Below are 23,801 nucleotides of genomic sequence, written 5' to 3'. Positions count from 1 at the left end.
GTGCCTGGGTGGCTCAGTGGGTTAAAGCCTCTGCCTTTGGTTCGGGTCATGATCAGGCTCTCTGCTCCGCAGGGAGCCTGCTTCCTCCTCTCTCTGCCTGCCTCTCTGCCTACTTGTGATCTCGTCTGTCAAATAAATAAATAAAATCTTAAAAAAAAAAAAAAAAACAATGGAAATACATTCTCTCAAAGTTCTGGAGTCTTGGGATTTGGAATCAAGGTGTTAGCAGGGTGGGTGTTCCTGGGAAGGTACAGGAAAAGATTTCTTTCTTGCCTCTTTCAGCCTCTGATGAGCCCCAGGCATTGCATTTCTTGGTTCAGGGCAGAGGAACCCCAGTCTCTGCCTCCTTCTTCACATCGTTTTCTCCTCTGTGTGTGTCTCTGTTTCTCTTCTTCATAAAAGGACCCCAGCCACTGGATTTAGGACCCATTCTAATCCAGGATGATATCATCCATGATCCTTCACTAATTATATCAGCAAAAGACTGTTTCCAAGTAAGGTCACATTCTGAGGTTCCAAGTAGACAAGAATCTGGCGATACTATTCAACCTACCACACCAAGGAATTTATTTATTTATTTATTTATTTATTTATTTATTTATTTATGGCTTTAAGCCCATAGTGGCTTCTAAACCTTGTACATCAGATTCCTTCAGAAGGCTTGTTTAAACAGAGAGCTGGGCCCTATCCCCAGAGTGTCTGATTCAGTAGATACTCTTTAGTGGGGTCTGAGAATTTGTTTTCTCACAAGTTACCTAGTGATGTTGATGCTGCTGATCCAGAGACCACACTTAAAAGCCAGTGTCTCAGGCCATAGAGAGTCCCTCAGGGATCTCAGGCAAGACAATGACAAGGTCAGAGCTGCACTTTGGGTGGACCGTGCTGGAAGCTGGTAGAAGTTTTCGAGAGAAACATGATCATAGACAAGTAAAACACTTGAGAGGTGGTGGCCCTGGAGAAAGATGATGAACCCCTGCCCCCAGCTAAAGCAGTGGCAATGGGATCGGAGAGAAGAGGGCAGATTAAAAGGTCAAATAGATGTAACTAACTGGACAGGTAGGTGAGGGACAAGGAAAACTATAGAGTGATTCCCAGGTACCTGGCTTGTGTGCCCAGGTGAACGGGGTAGATCCTGGGGACAGGGCGAAGTGGAGGTTCACACAGTATGAGGATGAGTTTGGTTTGGGGATCTGTTGAGTTGAAATTCCATGGGACTCCTGGGTACAATGCCTAGCAGGTAGCCGGATCTGAAACTCAAGAGAGAAGTCTGGGCTGGAGGTAATTTGGAGAATATGAACTCCTAGTTCTTCTGTTTTATCTTGCTTTCAAGTCGGTTTGCGTTTGACTACAAGTAGCAGACTACAGGATTAACAGTGGCTTCAATAACAGAGACATTTAATTACTCGCCCTCAAACGAAGCTGAAAGAAGACTCCATGTTGGTTTAGCTGTTCAGTCACACCATTAAGGCCACGTCTGCTCTTCTGTTCTGCCATGCTCGAGGGGCTGGCCATAACTCCCCTCATGGATACTAGACAATGGTCTGGGTTTAAGTTCATGATCTCACACAATAGGATCACGAGTAAGAAGGAAGGGGATAGAGAAAAAAGTGCCTTTCTTCTTATGTACCACCCCCATCACTGAGAAAAGTCCTTTTGGAAAGCCCCAAGCAGGCATCCCATTCAATCTTATTGGCCAGAGTTGGTCACAAGTCCATTCCTAGATGAATCACTGGTCAAGGAGAAGAGGACAGCCATGAACCATGATTCATCCCTGGGGCTAGGGAAATCATCTTGCCACCTAGCATCTATCTCTCATTCTCACCCTCTTGCTCACTTTCCTTCTTTCCATAAGTTGGCCTCATTCTCTCCTACTGAAAATGAACTTTTTCTATTGCCCAGTCGTGTGAAAAGCAAAAGCTTTTTTGTGAGAGGGAGGCACGGCCACACATACAAAGAGGTCCATGGCCTCATGTAGCTCCAGATTAACAACATCAAGGTAAAGAGTTTCTTTCACTAAGCATCTATAATGTGTCAGGGAAAAGTTCTGACTGACTTGGTCATATACCTACTCCTTGGACTGTCACTGTGGCAGAGGCTGGCCTTACCAACCCTTGAGGTTTGAGGCTACTGCTTTATCATTATTGCTTTCTTATAACTATTATTTTTATTAAGATTACTACAGCTGCTGCTGCTACTATTGGATGGACTAAAATAGAGAATGAAGACTCAAAGATCAGATAGAAAGGCAGTGAGATAGCTCACCCTTCCTATAATGGGGGTTTGAATGGTTGTGATGGGAATGATGAAGAAGATAAAAATGTTTAAAAGAATTTTAAAAAAACAATTAATAGGCTTGGATCCAATGCATTTTTAAACTCTTACCAGGGGAGAGAATAGCATCCATTGTTTTGATTCTGATGGAGAAAGAAATTTGCTCAAAGCAAATTTAGCTATTTCACCTTGTTTCCTTTTTAGCAAATCAGAACTTGTTCACATACTGTTGGTTCTGCCCTGTGCACAGCACCATTCAGTGAGCCCAGCTCAGCCCCCAGCACTTAGTCTTTTCAATTCCATTTACCCACTTATCATTGACTCTTGAGGATCCCAGAGTACACTTGCTTCTTTTTTTCCCTGCAAGCAATGAATCCCAAGTTTACACTCTCATTGAATTGGCAGAAAAATAGCCTTTGGCGATAGAAGAAGGAAATGGATAATTCTTTTCTAATGAGAAAAGTGCTTCATTTTTCATAACTCCTGAAGGCATGGTTCTTTTCACAGCTGAGGAATGGCTGTCATCTCCCCACGACCACCTTGTCCTCCAAGTTCACTTTCATTGAAGCAATACAGCAGTAATTGGATATCTGGAGGTCTAACACTCTTCAGAGGTTTCTGACTCCCAAAACCATCTGTGGACAACATCTAGGCAGTCACTTTCCCCAGGACACAATCTTGTTTCCAGACAATACATATAATTCCACCTCCAGGAGAAACTTCAAGTTGTCCAGCCGAGCACAGTACTAAAGGGCCCCCAAGAATGAGTCAGCGGAGACTGCTGGTTGAGCCTTCTGCCAGCGGAGGCCATGATGCCTGCGATTGTGAGGCAGACAAAGTAGCAGGGGGTGATGATAAGCTTCTTTCTTTGGACCAACTTTAACTCAGATTCTTCTTCCTAGTTACCTTGTCCCAGTACTCATCTTTCAGATTTGCCATCTGAGTTTCTTTGAAATAAAACTAAGGGAAAAAGACACCATCCTCCGCGTCTAATCCTCCCTTTTATATAACTTTATATAACTCGCTCTTTGTCACTGGGGACCTTGTCTGAGTCAGTACGTGTATGTCATTTGCACTAGCACCCCAGCCTTCTCAACACCTTTGGAAGAAATATGTTTATACGATTGTTACAACCATTAGGCCAGGGTGGTAGACCCTCATCCTGTTAGATTAGACATTGACAATGACATTAGAACCAAATAATTCTGTTGTGAGGGGCTGTTCTGTGCCTTGTAGGACATTTAGCAGAATCCCTGATCTCTACGACCAGATTCTACTAGCACTCCCCTGTTTATGACAGTGTTTCTAGACATGGCCAAATGTCCCCAGAGAGAAAAAATTGCCCCTGGTTGGTTGAGAACCACTTCATGAGACACAGACCCTTAGTACAAGCAAGGCAATAGGGCAGGAGATGCCCCCATCCTGTCTTTATCTGACTGAATTTCTGTCAGGAACCATGCATTCCCGTCCCTCTGGCCGAGATAGTCCCTCACACCGATTGCCTTTCTTTTCTTTTCTTTTCTTTTTTTTAAGATTTTATTTATTTATTTAAGACAGAGAGAGAGAGGGACAGAGTGAGAGAGCATGAGAGGGGAGGTCCGAGGGAGAAGCAGATGCCCCATGGAGCTGGGAACCTGATGTGGGACTTGATCCCAGGACGCCCCATGGAGCTGGGAACCTGACGTGGGACTAGATCCCAGGACTCCGGGATCATGATCTGAGCAGAAGGCAGTTGCTTAACCAACTGAGCCACCCAAGTTCCCCCTGATTGCCCTTTCTTTTTTTTTTTTAATTATTTTTTAAATTTATTTAACAGAGATCACAAGTAGGCAGAGAGGCAGGCAGAGAGAGAGGAAGGAAAGCAGGCTCCCTGCCGAGCAGAGAGCCTGACGCAGGGCTCAATCTCAGGACCCTGGGATCATGACCTGAGCTGAAAGCAGAGGCCCTAACCCACTGAGCCACCCAAGCGCCCCCTGATTGCCCTTTCTTATCACAGGGTAGAGCCAGCTCTTTTTCAAGACCGACCCTTGTCCTCCTGTTGGTGACAACAGCAGCTGAGATGCAGCGGTTTCCCCTGAAAGGCTGTTAGCCAATTAGAAACTTCTGATGGCTGGAGTGAGAAGGGCTTCCCTACAGAAACACCCTGTACTGAGGCTGCTGAGCTGCTGGTTTTCCTGCCTAGATGAGCAGAGCTCAACTGGAAAGTCACTAATTGAACAGTCATGAGTCCATTTGCTCCTATCCCTTCTGTTTGGGTGTATCCCCCAAAAGGACTGCCCCATTCAGTCTCCCTGTAATAGAGCTTAGTGCATAGTGGATCAGTCACATTGTATTTCTGATAATATTGTCAGTATCTTCAGAAATGATGGTATCCACCACCTTAGGGCATTAGATATTGGAGGGTCTTAATGTTAGATTTCCTTAAGGACAGCTCCCAACCTTTGATAGGTAAACATCACACCAACTTAATGTGGAACCCAGAGGACATAGCCTGAAAAATTTGTCTTTCTGGAAAATGACCTGATTATAGCAGTCTTCATTAAAAGGTATTCTCAAAATGCCAACATACAAATAATCCCAAATTTAGAAGGAAGGTCATTTTTTTTTAATCTTAAAAGTTTCACTCATTTTTTAAGAACACATAGCAAGATCTGAATCAAGTGGATGTTTTTCTTCTTTTTAGCCTTTTTTTTCCAAATGATGCGACCATTCCCACCCATTTAGAGTAATGGCCAAACACATACTTCATATATGTCACCTTACAATTGCATCTCTGAAAGCATAGATCAACAGCCAAATAGTTCTGTGTACTCAGCACTCTTCAAAGGTTAGCTAGAATTCAGGCCTCCTGACACACACTGCCTAGCTATCTGGTCGACCTCCTTGATTAACAGACCTCTGGAAAGGCCCAAGTGGGAAGAAGATCTAAGAATAGAGGAATCAGCTTTGCTGTTAGTCGGTGTGACTGTGGAGAATCCTAATGGAACAGTAATTACATGGTGCAATACTAAATAGTCTTATAAGATTGAAACTGTGTTTAAAAATAGACCCAACAAATACAATATGGTACATATTTTTTCTTTTTTTTTTTTTAACCTATCAAATTTTTTTATTATGTTCTGTTAGCCACTGCATAGTATATAAGTCCTTATATAGTATATTAGTCCTTAATGCAGTGTTCAGTGATTGATTAGTTAAGTATAACCCAGTGCTCAACACAGCAAGTGCCCTCCTCAATACCCATCACCCTGTTACCCCCTCCCCCAACCCTCATCCCCTCTGAAACCCAGATTGTTTCTTGGGGTCCGTGGTTTCTCATGGTTCATCTCCCTCTCTGATTTCTCCCCCTTTGGATTTCCCTCCCTTCCCCCACGGTCCCCCATGCTATTGCTAATGTTCCACATATGAGTGAAACCATACGATAATTGTCTTTCTCTCCTTGGCTTACTTCACTTAACATAATCCTCTCCAGTTGCATCCATATCAATACAAATGGTGGGTATTCATCATTTCTGATGGCTGAGCAATATTCCATTGTGTATATGTACCACATCTTCTTTATCTAATTAGTAGTTTTACTTCTTGCTCTGACAAGCATTTAAGCAGATTTTGATTTAAAACACAAAAATCAAGACTTAAAAACAAACAAACAAACACATGTGCTGTTCCAAGGAAACCATGCCCTAGAAACTATCAACTTAATGAAACTATATGCCACTACTCACCCAAGAGTCATGTTTAAAGAGGTGAATGGCCACTCCTTGTGTTTCAAATTGCCCAACAGTGTCTACTAAACATGTCTGTGGAAATGTTGCCAGGGTATTTCTGGCTTTGAATTTATGAACTTTAGTAGTACAATATGTTGCATTCACACTAACCGGTTTCAAAGTACAAACAAGTAACCACTTAGAGGTAAAAGAGCTTTGTCCTCAGGGAGGGGCCCAGATATCTCCCTAAAGCAAGTAAGTGATCCTGGGCAAAATGACTTAATAACTAGACCTCAGTTTACCTATAAAATGAGGGGACTGAATACATTCAATGTTTCCCAAACTTTAGACTTAAGTAAGAACTTCGTGAATGTTGCCAAATACACATGCCACCTATTCTACTAATAGTTCTGTTAACTATTTTCTTTAAACTCACTCATCTTGTTGACACACAAAAAATTTATCTTAAAAAGAAAATTTATATCAATACCGTAAGTGGAAAATCATTATCAGTTGATATAAGTATAGATAACTAAATGAAAGCAAAAAAGACTATATTAAATTCTAACTAAATACTATTGCCAGCTGAAGGCTCAGGTTCTGCCATCTGTTTTCTGATAAAAAGATCTACTCGCATAAAGTATGGAAGGGGTTGGCAAAATAATTATTTCAGGCTTTGTGGGCCACACAACCTCTGTTACCACTATTCAGCTCTGCCACTGAAGTGTAAAAGCAGCCATTGATTAAATGTGTATGAGTGGGTTGGCTGTGTTCCAATAAAACTTTATTTATAAAAACAGTGGACAGGCCAGAATTTGACCATAGTCTGTAGTTTGCCAATCCCTGGGTTGAAAGAGTGTGAAAGACATACTGTCACCAGGCAAAGAATGATTCAATCAGAAGAACTGAGAGAGAATTTAAAAACAAATTCCCTTTTCAGTTAAAAGTCCAAAGGGTTTTAATATATTCAGTGTTCCATGCCACCCATTTTAAAAACCCTAAGTTGAATTTCTACCCTAAGAATCTATGATAAACCTCTTTCCTTTATCTTCTGCTCCTTGGATAAAGTCTAGGATTTCTTACCTGTGTCAACCCTCAGCACATTTTTAAGTTTTCTTTCTGATTCATTGGGCTGCCAATGAGAAAGTTTCTGATCTTTGTCAGACCAGCACCTGGCTGCACGTTGGATTACCTGTTAAGATTGGAAAGTACTTATACCTAGTATATACCTCTATCAGAGATTCTGATTTAATAGGACCAGGATGAAACTCAGACATTTGTTTATTTTAAAACATCTCAGATGATTCTAATGTGCATCTGTGGTCAAAAAGGTATTCATCTATGTTTTGCTCAGAGCATCTCGCTCAGAGTCCACAATTTCTTCCATAAGTTTTAATTCTGAGAGCCCCCAAACTATGGTTTGCTCAAACGATTCCAGACCTGAAAATCTTAGGTATTCACTTTCCATTTGTGTTTCCTGTTGAGCCTCCAGGTGGGGTCTGAATGAGCTCTCTGAGGTGTCCTAAGTTTACTATCCTTTTTTCATTCTCTCTTCTTCATTACCCTAGAAGGCTTGACATCATTATCAGTTCTAGATATCCAAACGGATAGCTTTGCTCTCCCCCTCCTCTGTCCCCGTTATTGCCACTGACCCCTGACATTGATACAAAGTGGAATAAGGCCAGGCAGGATGCAAAGGAAAAGGCTTGTGGCATATTCTGTCACATACAAAGGAAAAAGATTCTACATCCTCTAGAGGGATGAGAAATGCCTCATGGCTGCAGAGACTTCAGACCAGCTTCCATTAATATGTAAAACATTTACCAAGTACCTATAATATGCCAGGCATTATGCTAAAGGTGCTGGAGATAGGACAGGGAATAGGACATGGTTCTTGGTCCCAAGTGGTTTACAGTCCAAGGAGGGAGATAAACTAGTGAATAAGTATAATAATGTATCTTAAGGAGATCTGATAGAAATCTCTGGAGTGGGGTATAAGTTCAAAGGAGAAACTGGTATGCTAGAACATGTTTCACAACCAGCTCTTGGTGGGGGATGGGGGGACAAAAACCCAATTTGTGCCAGAGGCCAATTTCCATAGCATAGATGTGAAATCCCAGCTGATTTCAAGTCACTAACATGAGCTCATTGAATACAGAGTTGGGAAGAGAGGCACACAGTTGGCCCTTGAAAGCCTGTAAAGTCAGCTTCAGCTTGGGTGGCAACCATCCTGGTTTACTCAGGACATTTCAGCACTGAAAACCTCACATCCTAGGAAACCCTCCGTCTTGGGCAATCAAACAGCTGGCTGCCTTAGGTCCCACACCCAGCTGGCAGAAAGTCCTCAGTCTTTCCCAAGAGGGTCAGGAATGGTTCCAGAGGGGAGATGCGGCTTCAGCAAATTCCCTTAAGTAGACAGATTCTCCACTACTGCCAGTGGACTCAGTGGTGGGCAACCAGGTGTTTAAGAAATGGAGGAGCAAGGGGCACCTGGATGGCTCAGTGGGTTAAAGCCTCTGCCTTCAGTTTAGGTCATGATCCCAGGGTCCTGGGATTGAGCCCTGCATCGGGCTCTCTGCTTGGCCGGGAGCCTGCTTCCCGCCAACCCCCCACTTCCCTCTCTGCCTGCTTATGTGGTAAGGAATCTGTTGGCAGTATCCCCCCTCTCCTTTCCCCCATTGAACACTGTTTGACCCTTTCTAATAAGACAAATCAGTCTAGATTCCATGAGGTAGGGAGAAATGAGATTTTACCTATGAAAATGTTAGACAGTTTATCAGGCTGGAAAGCTGTCACCCAGAAGAATAAACATATGGGAAACCTTGGTCATCCTGCTGGCCGCCTGCTTTTCAGCTTTCTTATGGCCTCTGCAGTCCCTTAGCTAGGATCCCTCCACTACTCAGAGGGCAAGATGTTTTAGTAAAGAGGGAACAGGAAGGTTTGGGGTGAGGTGGGGAAGAGGAGGAGGAGGAAGCGCCCTGACAGCCTGTTGGAGAAAGACAAAAAAAGCCAGTTTCTCCCCTGCCTGTTCTGGATCATCATCCTGAAATCTCCCCTGCCCAGAACTCTCATATTATCTTTTTATATGGCTTTACTAAGGTACAGTTGACATATAACATTATGTAAGTATAAGCTGGACAATGTGTTGATGTGATACACTTGCATATTACAAAGTGATTGCCACTATAACCTAGCTCACACCTGCATTAGGCATAAATGCATTTACAGTTTCTCTTTTTTGGTAAGAACATTTAAGATCTACTCTCTTAGCAACTTTCAGGTATGCAATATGGTATTATTAACTATAATCACATTAGATCCCCAGAACTTATTTGTCTTATAACTAGAAGTTTGTATCCTTTGATAAACATCTCTTTCTCCCCACCCCCATTCTAGTCTCTGTTCTATTGTTTGTATTTTTTTATTTTTTTAAATATTTTATTTATTTATTTGACACAGAGAGAGAGAGAGATCACAAGTAGGCAGAGAGGCAGGCAGAGAGAGAGGGGGAAGCAGGCTTCCCGCCAAGCAGAGAGCCCAACTCGGGGCTCGATCCCAGGACCCTGAGACCATGACCCGAGCCAAAGGCAGAGTCCCAACCCTCTGAGCCACCCAGGTGCCCCAAGTTTGTATTTTTTTAATTCCACCTATATGTGATATCATATATCATATATATTATCATACATCAATATCATACAGTACTTCTTTCTCTATCTGATTTATTTCACTTAGCATTATGCCCTCAAGGTCCATCCATGTTCTTACAAATGACAGGATTTCCTCCTCCTCTTTTTTTTTTTTTTTTTTCTTGAGAGGGAGAGAGGTGTGGAGGGGCAGAGGAAGAGAATCCTAAGCAGGCTCCATGCCCAGCGCAGAGCCCAATATGGGGCTCTCACGATCCTGAGATCGTAATTTGAGCTGAAATCAGGAGTCAGGTGTTTAATTGACTGAGCCACCCAGGCACCCCAATAGTATTTCCTTCTTTCTCATGGCTAAGTAATATTTCAGTTTTGTGTGTAAGTGTGTGTGTGTGTGTGTGTGTGTGTGTGTGCGCGCGCGTGTGTGTGTACCACAGCTTCTATATCCATTCATGTGTTGATGGACACTTCCATTGCCCTATATTGCTTATTGTGAATCATGCAGTAATGAATCACACTGTCTTATTTCATCGTCCCAAGATTCTGCAGGTATTATGTAGGGCAGGTATTAGTCCTAGTTCATAGATGAGAAGCAGAAAACACGATTCCATCAGATTCAAAAGGATACTGACAGCAGAACTGACGACAGCGCCTTTCCCGAACATATACTTTGCCCACGGGAAGAGACTGTCCATTTTGCCTTGCAAATCATGGTAACTGGCCTTCATTTTCATTTCACTTCCTCCTACCTCATGGTCAAGGGCATTTCTTGATCTCACGCTATGCAAGGGAACCTTGGCTTGCCCGGTCAGCGGACAACTCACAGGTCTCAGCTGGTGTTTCTATAAAATACTAAAGTTCTAAGAGCTGAACTGAGAATTTCTACCACCAAATTAAAACACAATAATTTTGAAAGGGACCAAAAAATGTGGTTAGTAAGAAGTCAATGGTAGAGGTTCTAGATCCAGACTCTGTAGGTTTGAATTCCATCCCTTGGGAACTGTGGGATTTCAGACAGCTTATTAACCTTCCTGTTTCTTGGTTTTCTCAACTTATTTAGAAGGTGTTTGTGAGGATTAAGTGAGTACTCCATGTGAATTGTTTTGGCCAGTGCCTGGCACATAGTAAGTACTTTGTATTTTGCTGCCGTCCTCAGTTTTCAGGGGTCATCTCTTACATTTCCCTTTAACTCTCAAGCCCAGCTTACTACTTATCTATAAGTAAAAAATAGTTTATGATTTAGGACAAAATTATGTAATCGGTTATTTTAAAGGTGCCACACAAAGCAATATGTCAGGGGCTCACTTGACCCCCCCTAGGAAGCAGGTCAAGATGGAAGGAAGTAAGAAAAATAACACTGAGCACTCACCGCGGGCCAAGCTTCCTGCCACGCGTGTTTGATGCATATCCCTGCAACAACCCACAAGACATTGTTATCTTTCAGATGGGAAACAGAGACTTAGAAAGGAGAGAAAGATAGCATCATGCCAGGTTCAAGGGTAAATCTCTTTGGGAGAGTAGATACCTGTGTGGCCACAAAGAAGTCCCTCCCAGACTGGAACTCAGTTTCCCCAAGCCTCTAATTACTTTAAAGTCTATACAGAGCAAGATTGGCCCTGATCGCCGACGCTGGCTCGAGGTACCAGGAACTAGCAGTGGTCATGGTCATTGCTTACAAGGGGGAGAATTCAGCCGTGTCGGAAGCTCTCCCCAGCACAACCCTTGCCTGCCTTTACCTTCTTCCCTGCTTAAAAAGCCCGGGCCACCACCCGGTTTTAATCCTGGTCCTCATTTTTAATCTCCTCAGCCTGCTCCCGATTTCCTGTCGGCTCGGGCAGCAGCCCCATTTCGATCCGTGTACAGCGAGCCCTCTGCCCTCTGCTCTCCAGCACTTCCTCAGAGGCCTCCTATCTCAGATCCTGGGTACCAAGCAACGGCTTTCAAATATTTACCGAGCGAATTGCAGCAAGCCGGGCCTTCTGGGGAACTGCACTGGAAAGAGCAAACAATGCAAATACCAGTCCTATGACATTTTGATAATGCTTCAGGGTTGACAAGTGACCCCTGCATCCTTACGTCACTGAGCACCTCCTACGTGCCAGCGACCAAGTGATCGCCATGCTTCTGCACGGCTTCCCGCACATGACTGCGTCCAGACCGCGTGCTGTCCGTGAGCAGGTGCACGACCACTTTAAACCTGAGACAGCAATGGCTCAGAGATACGGGTCAGCTTGCCCAGGAGGTTCCTAACCACCAGCGAGGGTCAGAGCATAACTGAATACAGTAGGTCCTACTCCCAAGTCCATGTGATGTCATTATGTCATGTTTAAATCAATCATGTCTGTTCTGCCATAGTTCAATGGCAGGTCATAGGTAGGCACACACATACATAGACCCAGAACGCATCATGCTGTGGTCTCTCCCCGCAGTGTTCTTCCCCACCTTCATCGCTCCATAGGTATACATGCATGTACATCTATATGTATGTCTGTATTTTGCCTTCCTAACTTCTATTCATCTTTCAAGAACCAGCATGAGTATCAGCTTCTCCTTAAAAATTCCTCTTCCTCCTCCCAGCTATTTGCACCCAAAGCTTCCCATAAATGCTCTGGTCGCTGATCTGCTTCCCTGTGAATTTCCCCCGGGAAGGACGGCACTTCATTGGTCAAGTCCCCCTCCCCTGGGGCAGCGCCTGCCTGCCACGAGGCAGAGCTTCCCTACTTGTCTGCTGAAGGAAGGGGAGGGAGGAAAAGGGGAGGAGGATGGAAAAAAGAAGGAAGAGAAAAAAGAGAAGGAAGCAGGGAGAGAGGAGGAACCGTTCCCCGGAGAGGCTAATTTGCCTGCTGCACATTGCTCTTTAATTAAATTCACAGGTCTCTCCTGAGAAATATATCCTATTTTCCAGTCTTGATGCTCTCCAGATAGATCAGGTCACCAGGACTGATGAGTGGGAGTGTCCTTAAATAGGAGTACCCTTAAGGCTGGGTTCTGGAACATTCTGGTTACCATATAATACAAAGCAACTGTCTGCCAGTCATAGCCCTCAGCCAGCTTTTTCACACACTGTCCCCAGAGCTCAGTGCAAGCTGGAAAAGTTTTTCTCAAGACGTTCTCTTGGATCCTGAGAGTTCGGCTTTCCTCGAACTGCGCTGGGGTAGAAGCCTTTGGTCAGGTGTCGGTTTCTCCACTTTGACCCTTCTGGTTGGCAAGGCTGTGGGCAGGGGACAGTATCAAAACTTGAGACAAAAGCCAGCCTCCCTCCTGGGCAGTCGGTGTGCTGAAGCTGGCCCATCTCTGAGTCATTTCACAGAGTGTTTTCAGCATTCTTTCTGCCCATATGACACTGCTTCTAGGCTCACAGTATCTCCGTTTATTTCGTATGCCTCCCCCTTCCGTTAAAATGGATCATTCATTTCCTTGTTTAAGATGCAGGAGTGAGGGGGCACCTGGGTGGCTCAGTGGGTTAAGCCTCTGCCTTCAGCTCAGGTCATGATCTCAGGGTCCTGGGATCGAGCCCCACAATCAGGCTGTCTGCTCAGCAGAGAGTCTGCGTCTCCCTCTGCCCTTCACCTGCCTGGAGCTCTCCCCCACTCTCTCTCTCTGTCTCTCAAATAGATACAAAAAATCTTTAAAAAAATAAGATGCAGGAACCTGGAGACACAGAGAAGTGCCATGCAGACACACTAGAAGGAAGCAAAAGGAAGACTGAAAGATACCGGCTTATCCATGCACCAGGCAGTGCCTTTCATTGAATTAATGGTATCTGCTTCCATTGTGAGCCGGACTGCACTGGCCTGACTGCACTGTCCTGACTGCACCGGCAAGCACCTCACCAGGGTTGTATCTCAGGGAGCTCCTCACACTCCATGAGGTGCTAATTATCATGCTAGTCAAATGAGGCAGTTAATAAAATGTGGTGTTGGGGTGTCATCCTGGGTCACCTGGTCTGCGCACAGCCTGAATTGTGAGCCACTTTACTGCCTGGTGTGGAAAAAAATGTGTCTGGAACTCCAGATCCAAACTGCGGGTGATCGGTGAAAAACTGACCCTTAGCAAGGGTTTAAAATATTCTGCAAGGTTCGTTGCTGATCTGCCTTCAGTAGATACCATTTACATCTTTTTTTTCCGTTTACATTTTTTAAGCACACAGTCTCTGCTAGGCTTTATTTTAGATGCTTTGTATGAAGGACTTCATCTAAATTTTCATAAGATTCCTGTGAGTAGACACTATTATTATCCACATTCTGCCATGAGGAAACCACAGCACAGAGAGGTTCTTGAACTTGCCCAAGGGCACGTTAATAATGAGCAGCTACACTGGGATTCAAATCCAGTCTGGGGCATTAGAGATATACCTATATCTCACAATATCAAGTTTGGAAGATAACTCCCACATAGATAGATGATAGATAGATAGATCATCTTCCAAACTTGTCTAATCAAAATATGCTGAATTGAAATCCTAATATCACTCTGAGCCCAAAAACCAAGAGCTGACCCGAAGAAGCAGAGAAAACCATAGCAGTTCTGTGGGTCCCTGTCTATCTAGCCTTGGAAATGTTATCTTGCGTAAGCCTCAAATCTTAACAAGGGAGACATGGACCCCATTTTACAGGTGAGAAAATGAGGGCTTAGAGGTTAATGACCCAAGTTCACATGGCTGCTGAGGGACAGAACCACATTCAAACTTGGATTCTCGTGGGCTCACAGCCCAGACTTCTGTAATCATTTTTCTTAGCATTTAACATCGTGTCTTTTTAATGCGTCTCATGAGTGTCAGCGCAAATGCTGGGAAGAAATTGAAAGAAAACAAAAAAGGACTGCTGTTCTGCCTCTGTGTTGCCGAGAAAGCAGGTGGAATATTGTGTATTTGCCTAGATCCTCACGGTGGGGTCTGTCCTCAGGCCGGAGTCCCCTGCACCCCCCTTTTGTGTCTGACCCGCATTCCTGCAGACCGGCTTCCAATGGAAGTTCTGCTCAGTGGCCTCAGGTTTCAAAAGGCCCCAAAGGCAGCTGCCTGGCTTGCTAACAATGAACAATGGAGGTGGAATGTCCGCTCCATATACATTCCAGAGAAGGTGGTTCCCCAGCTCATCAGAACAGGCCAAGGACACCCCTTGCATCAACACTGGGCGGCACTGATGAATGTGCCCATTGTGGAGGCTGTCCCAGCCACGAGGGGAAATTCCTAACACACTGTTTTCTCGCCTCCCTCCCCCTTTTAACTAAGTCCCTCACATGATTCTGACTCCGGAATCATGGCACCAAATAGCCCGCTGTTATGAGGAACAAGACCGAATTCTCTTTGGATTAGGAAAGATAACCAACATGGCGAAGAGTGGTTCTTAGAAGGAACCTAGGAAAGATTAATTTCCACCTGCCCTGCCGATGGTTGTGCATCTGATAGAGACTTTTACACTGCATTTTTCGAGGACAACATACATTTATTATCCTACACTTCTATAGGTTAGAAGTCCAACGGAGGGGACGCCTGGGTGGCTCAGTTGGTTAAGCGGCTGCCTTCGGCTCAGGTCATGATCCCAGCGTCCTGGGATCGAGTCCCACATCGGGCTCCTTGCTCAGCAGGGAGTCTGCTTCTCCCTCTGCCTCTGCCTGCCATTCTGTCTGCCTGTGCTCGCTCTCTCCCCCTCTCTCTCTCTGATAAATAAATAAAATCTTTAAAAAAAAAAAAAAGTCCAACGGAGGTCTCCTAGAGAGACTAAATGCTGCACTTTCAATCAAGCAAAAAAGGAAAAAGTTGTCTCAATGTTATCTTTATTCCTAAAATGAGGTTCAACATTCTCCCACTGCCCCTCGCCCCGCACAGCACAATTATTTTGGACCAAAAGATACTTCTTTGTTTTTTAGCCTTGGATGAACTAGACTTTCAGAAGGTGTTTTTTCTTTCTTTCTTTCTTTCTTTTTCTTTTTTAATAGAAATTTACATTAATTTTTTAAAATTTCAAACAACACTTGGTATTGACTAGGACTGGGTCAAGCTCTGAGGCACAGTTTCCCCGTCTTTCTGCTCCTATAACTCTGTGACGTGTATCATGGAACCACCTTCCTGAAACAGTTAGGGGAGGAAGGATGGGAATGTCCTTTTAGACTTGACGGAGCCAGTCTGGCCCTGGCTCCAAGTCAGCCATCACCTGGCCCAGTGATCTTGAGCAAGTCTCCACATGGCTTCTGCAAGTCCTGGCCTCATCTTTGTGCAAAGGAGGAAGGAATGTGTCTCTCTGGGGGAGCAGCAGCCCTGCCAGCCTGGGACTGAGCAAACGTAACCCCAGCTGAACTCCATCCCCTCTGCCCTCAGCCGGGGCATCACCGGCTTAGCCGTTCACGGAGCCCTGTGTCTCTGTCTCGATTTCTGTGAAGTCCCACCAACTTCTCAGCACCAAAGAGGCTGAAAGAACAGTTTATGAATCAGCCTGTTCCAAAGAGGTGTCTGCTGTTCCGGTTCAATTCTGACTATCAGAACCCTCCAGAAAATACTCCTAACGAACAGCCAAGACACCATTGGCTCTTCTGAGTCTGAGATTGCCAACCCCACGCTCCCACACTCAGAGAATTCCATCGACAGGCAGGACAGCCTGTCTGGTGTGTAGCCTGGGCAGTCACACAGGCGCCACACCCAGAGAGGCCTCACACTCACTCTAATGCTCTGATACCACCATCTTAAAGTTCTAAATCCGTTTCAAACCCAGGTCCTTCGTTTTCATTTTGCACTGAACCCTGCAAATGATGTCGCTCACCCTGCCAACAAGCCTTCCTCAGTACCGGATAGCTTTCTCACACCACACAAGTGATTTGGAAAGAGAAATGGGAGAAGTTGTCCTTCAGTTGAACAAGATGGTCCTGGTCATACTTGGAGTGTGAGGAACAATGGTGCACAGGCCTCAGCATGCGTGTGAGGAGGCAGTCTGAGCTGCGTACAGCCCACGAGGCTTCACACACATTCCCTAACCTGCCTGAACCCAGACTTCCTTCTCCGTAACTCAGAGTCCTAATGGCTACTCTTCTGGGTAAATAATGAAGAAGGTCTGTGAGTGAAGAAATGGCTGGGCATGGACAGGCGTTCAACAAATGCGAGTCGCCTTGTCCACATGCTTCAGAAATGGAGACTTCAAGATGGGCCTGACCATGCAGTGATCCCATCGAGCTGAGAGGGGATCAGTGGCCCTAGAAGACCCCATTGGCTCTAGGATTACAGGCTTCTCAATTAACCAAGGCCTCGAAGCCAGCCCTCCCCTAGTCCGCGGATAGGAGTCAGAACACCTGGTGCAAGGGCAGAAATCCAGCTCATCAACTTCGAGAAAGTGGTAGTTCACTAACAAAACTGGAACGTGTTAGGAAACAGGCCTTGCTCTCTGAGGATTTATGCAGTGCTATTCAATCTCTCTCTCTCTTTCTCCCTATTTCTGCTTTTTGTCTCTGCCTTGCTTTGCTCTAGATTCATTCTCTCAGCTGGACAAGCCCAGTCAGAAGAGCACTCTCTCTCTCTCTCTCTCTCAACATCTCCATATCAACCAAAGACAAGACTCTTGGGTTATACTCCCATTCCTGAGCCAGTCACAACTGCCAGACAGGGTCTGTGTCCACCTAAGGGCAGCACAAGAGGGCTTAACCCTCATGACTCATGGCCCCAATGAAAACACATAAAATGGGGGACAGGAAAGCCCCCCAAAGGAACAGCAGTGCCAAACAAACACAACATGTCTACTGGGTCTTACGTGGTTTCCTACTCCTTCCCCAGAGGTGCCAAAGGAAACGAAAGGCAGGGTCAGGTGGGCAGTGCAGACAGTGGCACTTACCCCAGCCTTCATCAGAGGATGGGAGGAAAGGGACATACGTCATCAAAGAGAATCTCTGTGGGGGAAGGCCAAGAACTAAGAAAACACAGGGTCTGTTCAAAGCTGCAAGTTGTGTCACTGCAATTAACCTCACACCTTTACATTTTTAATAGTGACACATTTATGTTTTTTTAATTTTTTATTAACATATAATGTATTATTAGCCCCAGGGGTACAGGTCTGTGAATCATCAGGCTTACACACTTCACAGCACTCACCATAGCACATACCCTCCCCAATGTCCATAACCCAACCACCCTCTCCCTACCCGCCTCCCCCCAGCAACCCTCGGTTTGTTTTGTGAGATTAAGAGTCTCTTATGGTTTGCCTCTCTCCCGATCCCATTTTGTTTCAATTTTTTCCTTCCCTAGCCCCCAAACCCCTCACATTGCCTCCCAACTTCTTCATATCAGGGAGATCATATGATAATGTGACACATTTATTTTTATGTTGATTTTCATTTGGGCAACCAATACTGTTTTTCCATTTTAGTGCTAATAGATTTCCTTTTTAAAATAACTTTCAGTAAAAACCAAGTAGGCCAGCTGAAAGAAAAATAATAACCAAATAATAATAATGGAGACTTTGATAGCTGTGGACAAATTTGTGCATGTATCATACCAATGACCAAAGTCTGAGAAACACTAGCTTAGTGTATAAACAGAACATTCTCTCCCCAAAGAACAGTAAAAACCAGTAACTCTGCTATTGCCGGCCCATAGGTATCTTTGGCAAACTAAATATTGGGTCTCTCACTGGGTGGATGGCAAAGCTTTAGTCCAGGTCACCAGATGCTTCTGTGATAAGATCTAGAACCCCGGCTTCTGCCTGGCAACACTATTTCCTAGACTTACTTGTGTTTCATGGCAAAAGAGGAGAACTAGCATTCCAGGACATTGACCCACTGTATTATTCTCTGTCTCAGAGGCATTCACACAAAGGTAGAATTGATGTCAAAACATCTCATCTCGGGCTGATTGTCCTTACAAACAGAGGGACCCATTCTCAGTGGTCATCCAAGGCCAGCTGGCTCCAAGGAGTACCAGTCATCTCTCTGAGGCCAGAGTTTCCCCAGCTGATTTCCACATGCACCATGTGTAAAGTGGCAGCTGGTCCCTCATTTGGATGACTTCTTCATCTTCCAAATAGCTACCAGTGTCATTCAGAGATAATTCAGGAATGACTACATTGTCCACTCACCTTTTCAATTATTTTCTCCAGGCCAAAGCAAGGAGTCATCAGGGTTTTGATGTGGATCGGGATGCCAAAAAGCTCAACAAAGCCTGCAAAGGAATGGGTATGAAATATATTTTGCTTTTTAAATTATTTTAGATGTTGATTAAATTTGATCTCATGTCTAACTTTCCCATGATCTTAGAAAGATGACCTTGTGCATTCCAAGCAACCCAAGTTAATTACTTCTAGCGTTTTCTTTGTAAAAGATCTCCAAACTATAACCAGATCCTAATTCTTTTCAAGATTCAACATGATAGTTAAAAATTGGATACTATGACATTGAATTTGACCTTGAGGTCGAAGAAACTTCATGGGAAGTGTAAGCATGCAATCTTAATGTCATCCAAGCCCCTCTGATCTCTTTCATGAGAGGTGGTGGGAAATAGGGACTGATGAAATCTGGATCAGGGATCTGGGAACTGCATCTAGACGTAGACCAAGTAAACATAAAACTGTGGCCAAGGTCAAGACCAGAGAAGCATTTACATTGATGCCTAAGGTAAGTGCATGACTAAGACTAAGAGACGAAGAAAGAGATCAAGAAGAAGGGAACCCCAGTGAGAAGGTGAGATGAAGGGGAGAGCATCTTGAAATACGGCCATGCGGAGAGACTTTGAGACCCAAGGAGCAGGTGTGTTTCTAATCCCAGAAACCTGGGTTTTAGTATATTCACAGGATCGGTAAACATCATTTTTAATTCCAGAACATTTCCAGTGGCCCCCCCAAAAAACCCATTTCTATTAGCAGTGACTCCCCACCCCCTCCTCCTTTCAGTCCCAGGCAATCATAGTCCACTTTCTGTCTCATAGATTTGCCTATTCTGGACATTTCATATAAATGGAATCATGCCAAGTGTGACCTTTTGCATCTGGCTTCTTTCACTTGGCATATTGTTTTGCAAAAACAAGTGCTAGATTTTTTACTTAGAAGTAAATCAGTGAAGATTTACTTCCCTAAGAATGAGTATTGTGGTAGAACAAATATGGCCATAAATTCTTTGTGTGACTCCAGAGAAAGAACCGGGATCCATAGCAGAAGTTCTAAAAAGAGATATTTTGCTTCAATATAAGGAACTACATGAATATAAAATAATCTGTCTTGCCCAAGAAATGCTGGAGAAGTTCCAAGGGAGTTGGGGTTGGAGAAGGTCTAGCACGAAAGTGGAAAAGGGATTTCTACATAGTAAGGGTTCTTGAGTAAATCAGAGGGAGAGGGAGCTGGAAATGAAGGATGACAACTAGCTTGCTTGGTTTGGGAGGGGAAGGCACCAGAAGAAAGCTCAGCAGGGGCGCCTGGGGGGCTCAGTGGGTTAAAGCCTCTGCCTTGAGCTCAGGTCATGATCTCAGGGTCCTGGGATGGAGCCCCAAGTTGGGCTCTCTGCTCGGCAGGGAGCCTGCTTCCCTTCCTCTCTCTCTGCCTGCCTCTCTGCCTACTTGTGATCTCTGTCTGTCAAAATGAATAAAATAAAATAAAATTTAAAAAAAAAAAAAGGAGATGAAGAAAGCTCAGCAGAGAGGATCTGCTTCTTGCTCATATCCTGACCTGGCTTATGGTGTATTTGGACAACAGCTGCCAGGAGCCATGTTTGCCTGGAAATGGCAGGATGTTTATAGTTCTGAGTCTTGCTGAGTGGCTGAGCTAGACTCACAGGTGCTTCCCTGCTGCTTCTCAAGTGAGGTCCTGACACCTGGATGTGGGTTGGAGACAGGAGTGAAGTGGGTGTGGACATAATGCAGCTGCACTCAATGATACATCTCCACATTCTTCGCCACATAGTGAGTTATTTCAAAAAGCACAGATGGAGCACCTGCTGAAATGCCAAAATCAGAGTTTTCTTCTCCTTTTTGGATGTGGCTTCAAGGTGGGACTACTGTTGCACTGATTACTGTTGTAGAGCACCTTCCACGTGCCACGTGCTAAGCTGGGCACCGCACACAGGTCGTCTTGTGTAACCTTCTCAACAACTCTGTAAAGCTGTCTTCTAATGATCTAACAGATGAGAATGCTGACACTCAAAGGTTAAATATCTTGTCCACAGCCACAGAGTTGGGAAATGGGGATAGGGTGATTGGAAACTAGGGCCATCTTGGAAAGCTATGATTTGATTGAAGGTCTGGAATTCTAGAATTCCAACCTCTATAAAAAGTACAAGCCAGGGGCACCTGGGTGGCTCAGTCAGTTGAGCATCTGACTCTTGGTTTTGGCTCAGGTCATGAGCTCAAGCACCATGTTAGGCTCTGCGCTCAGCGGGGAGTCTGCGTGAGATTCTCTCTCTTCCTCTGCCCCTCCCTTCTCTCTCTCTGCCTCAAACAAATAAATCTTTTTTTTAATTTAATTTTATTTTTTCAGTGTTCTAAGATTCATTGATTCTGCATCACACCCAGTGCTCCATGCAATACATGCCTCCTTAATACCCACCACCAGGCTCACCCATCCCCCCCACCCCCAAAAGTGCCAAGCCAAAGCAAAATTGCATCATTGGAAAGATTTTTCTGCAGGACCATGCAACCATCTCATTGATATCTCAGACCTGCCAGGGCTGGCTTCACATGTCTAGGGTCATACTGTCCCATAGCCACAAAGGTGAATGGTATAAGTCATTTTAAATTTTTGAGAAGCCAAATTTTAAAAAGCAGGTGAAATTAATTTTAATAATATACACTAGCTAAGTCAATTCTGTATCAAAAATATAATCTCAACAATCTAAAAATTATTAATATTTGACAACCTTTTTTTTTTCTCGCATTAAGTCTTCAAAAGATGGTGTGGATTCTACACTTAAAAAACATTTCAACTTGATCCAGCCATACTTCATGTCTCCCATAGCCACAGGCAGAGTGGATCTAGGGGCCCTACTCAATCGAAAAGATTTTGTGCACTCCCCACCCACTAATCCTAAAGGATTCAAAATAAGAATGCTGTATCCTAAACTAATATTTGACTTTTCCAAATCACATAAAACTTACAGATTTCTGTGTTTCTTTGGTGCCCCTCCTTTCCTAGGTCCTGACAATGTGTGTGGTCTGGGTCTTGGTTAACCCAGAGCAGCCTTTTATCTTCCCTACACTGATACTCTTTGTCGGGCCTTCCTCTTGGAACTCTGTGCCCCTCTGCTGGCCCTTCTGAGGAGAATGACTTAAACCTGAAAGGGTGTGGACCCTGCACCCATTATCCTTTCTGAAATGTAACAGGATGCTTGTCATTCTCCCTCAAAGAAATACAGAAAGAGGCTCCAGAAGGAAAAGCTGCTATGGAGATTACCCTAGTTCTAGTTCACACGACTTCTCACTGGGTGTTCACATGCAGATTCAAACTGGTAGTTCCAAGCAGTTTCTGAGATCCTGCATTTCTAGTAAGTTCCCAGGTGTTGCTTGTCCTACGAGTCCCAGGACCGCGCTTTGGGGAACAAAGTCCATCCGCAATCCAGTTAACATTGCTCAAGCCACCCTGGAGGGGAGCTAGGTTTAGAACTCAGATCTTGTGATCCCAAGCCCAATTCTCTTTCTCTCACCAGGCATGGGAATGAACTTCGGACCTGGGTTTGAGGCCCTGCCCGGGTGCCTACTGATGCCATGACCTTAGTTTTCTCAACTGCAGAATGGGGCTAATCATGCCTCGCTACAGAGAGCAGCTGAGGATAAGGAGACAGCACTGTGCTCAGCCCGTCTTTGGGCCTCATTACATGCTGGTCTGCTCCTTTCGAACAATAAATTCAGACCCAAAATCCCCATAAAGCCCAGTAGATCAGTATGAGCAGCAAGGAGGCCTTTGTTCTGCATCACTGTGGGTGGACTCGGTAGATTGGTGCTCCCCCCAAAGATATGTGCACCCAGAACCCATGAATGTGATTTTTTTTTTTTAAGATTTTATTTATTTGTCAGAGAGAGAGGGAGCGAGAGTGAGCACAGGCAGACAGAGAGGCAGCAGAGACAGAGGGAGAAGCAGGCTCCCTGCCGAGCAAGGAGCCCGATGTGGGACTCGATCCCAGGACGCTGGGATCATGACCTGAGCTGAAGGCAGCTGCTTAACCAACTGAGCCACCCAGGCGTCCCCATGAATGTGATCTTAATTGGGAAAAAGGTCTTTTCCCAATTAAGTTAAGGACCTTGAAAAGGCCCTTCTGGATTACCTGGGTGGGCCCTAAATCCATTGACAGATGCCTTTAAAAGAGAAAGACTGGCTCAGTCAGTGGAGCATGCAATTTTGATGGTGGGCGTTGTGAGTGGGAGTCCCATGCTGGATGCAGAGATTACTTATATAAATAAATAAATTTTTAAAAAAAGAAGAATGAGAGAAAGAGGCAGAAGAGAAGCAGACAGTCAGGGAGAGGCCATGCGGAGCCAAAGCAGAGCATGGAGTAATATTCCAGAAGCTGAGAGCTAAAGGTTGCCATCAGCCTCTGGAAGTTGGAAGAAGCGAGGAACAGATTTAACCCCAGAGCCTCTGGTGGGAGTGTGGCCGTGCTGACATCATGATTTCAGACTTCTGGTCTCTGAGTCGTGAGGGTATTAATACATTGCTGTTTTAAGCCACAGAGTTTATAGTAATTGTTATGGGAGCCTCAGGAAATGAATACAGTGGACAAGTGAAAAGCAGTGACCTTCCTGGCAGACAAGGTTCTCCTACTCATGGCTTCCTCTACCTTCCCTACACCCCCATTTGCAAAAGAGACACCAGGGGACTGGGAAGCCGAGCCCCCGCCCACAGCATGCCTCCCAGATCCCTCATGTGGCACAGGGGCCCCGGGTGTGAAGCAGAGGGCACTTCAAACCCAACGGCCTCCCTCCTGCTGGAACTCAGCTCCGTTTCCTCCCAGAAAATTGCTGGCAGAGCAAAATCGAGGAGGCCGATCACCCTGGGCCTGACCTCTACTGTTTAATTACCCTTCAGTGTCCGATGCACAGGCAGGGCTGAGGTTCCTTCTTGTTTTTAAGAAGTCTTTCCCAGAACCACTGGGGCCTGGCCCCAGTGCCTCAAACCATTGTAAATGTTTACAGGAAATTGTTCAGCAGCACAGACTGCTTATATGACACACATATTGTGAAATGTAAAATGAGGTCATTGTTCAGTAAATCACTCCTTGGTCGGGTAGTGGG

At 44.8% G+C, this 23,801-nt stretch overlaps 1 protein-coding gene and 1 long non-coding RNA gene across 5 annotated transcripts in view; one reads left to right on the top strand and one right to left on the bottom strand.

Moving 5' to 3' along the window:
* Positions 1–23,801, top strand: part of ANXA13 (annexin A13) — a 58,909-nt gene that overhangs the window by 11,249 nt on the left and 23,859 nt on the right. For both annotated transcript variants that reach the window (XM_032316673.1, XM_032316672.1), the window contains one exon: positions 18,691–18,766. In XM_032316673.1, coding sequence (XP_032172564.1) covers positions 18,691–18,766 — 76 coding nt within the window. The remainder of the gene's footprint in view (positions 1–18,690; positions 18,767–23,801) is intronic.
* LOC116575355 lies at positions 293–11,546 on the bottom strand. 3 transcript variants are annotated; one of them, XR_004279729.1, is made up of 5 exons: positions 11,142–11,546; positions 10,986–11,026; positions 10,366–10,458; positions 1,100–3,087; positions 293–889 (listed from the first exon to the last, which is right to left on the bottom strand). It is a non-coding gene; the product is annotated as an uncharacterized LOC116575355 (long non-coding RNA). The 3 variants fall into 3 exon arrangements; XR_004279727.1 differs by having other exon boundaries at positions 293–3,087; positions 11,142–11,545; XR_004279728.1 differs by lacking the exon at positions 10,366–10,458 and having other exon boundaries at positions 293–3,087; positions 11,142–11,544.

Source organism: Mustela erminea, chromosome 16 (genome assembly GCF_009829155.1).
Source record: "Mustela erminea isolate mMusErm1 chromosome 16, mMusErm1.Pri, whole genome shotgun sequence".
Lineage (NCBI taxonomy): Eukaryota > Metazoa > Chordata > Mammalia > Carnivora > Mustelidae > Mustela > Mustela erminea.
Note: the sequence above shows the minus strand (reverse complement) of the source record. Positions and strands in the feature narration are given on the sequence as shown.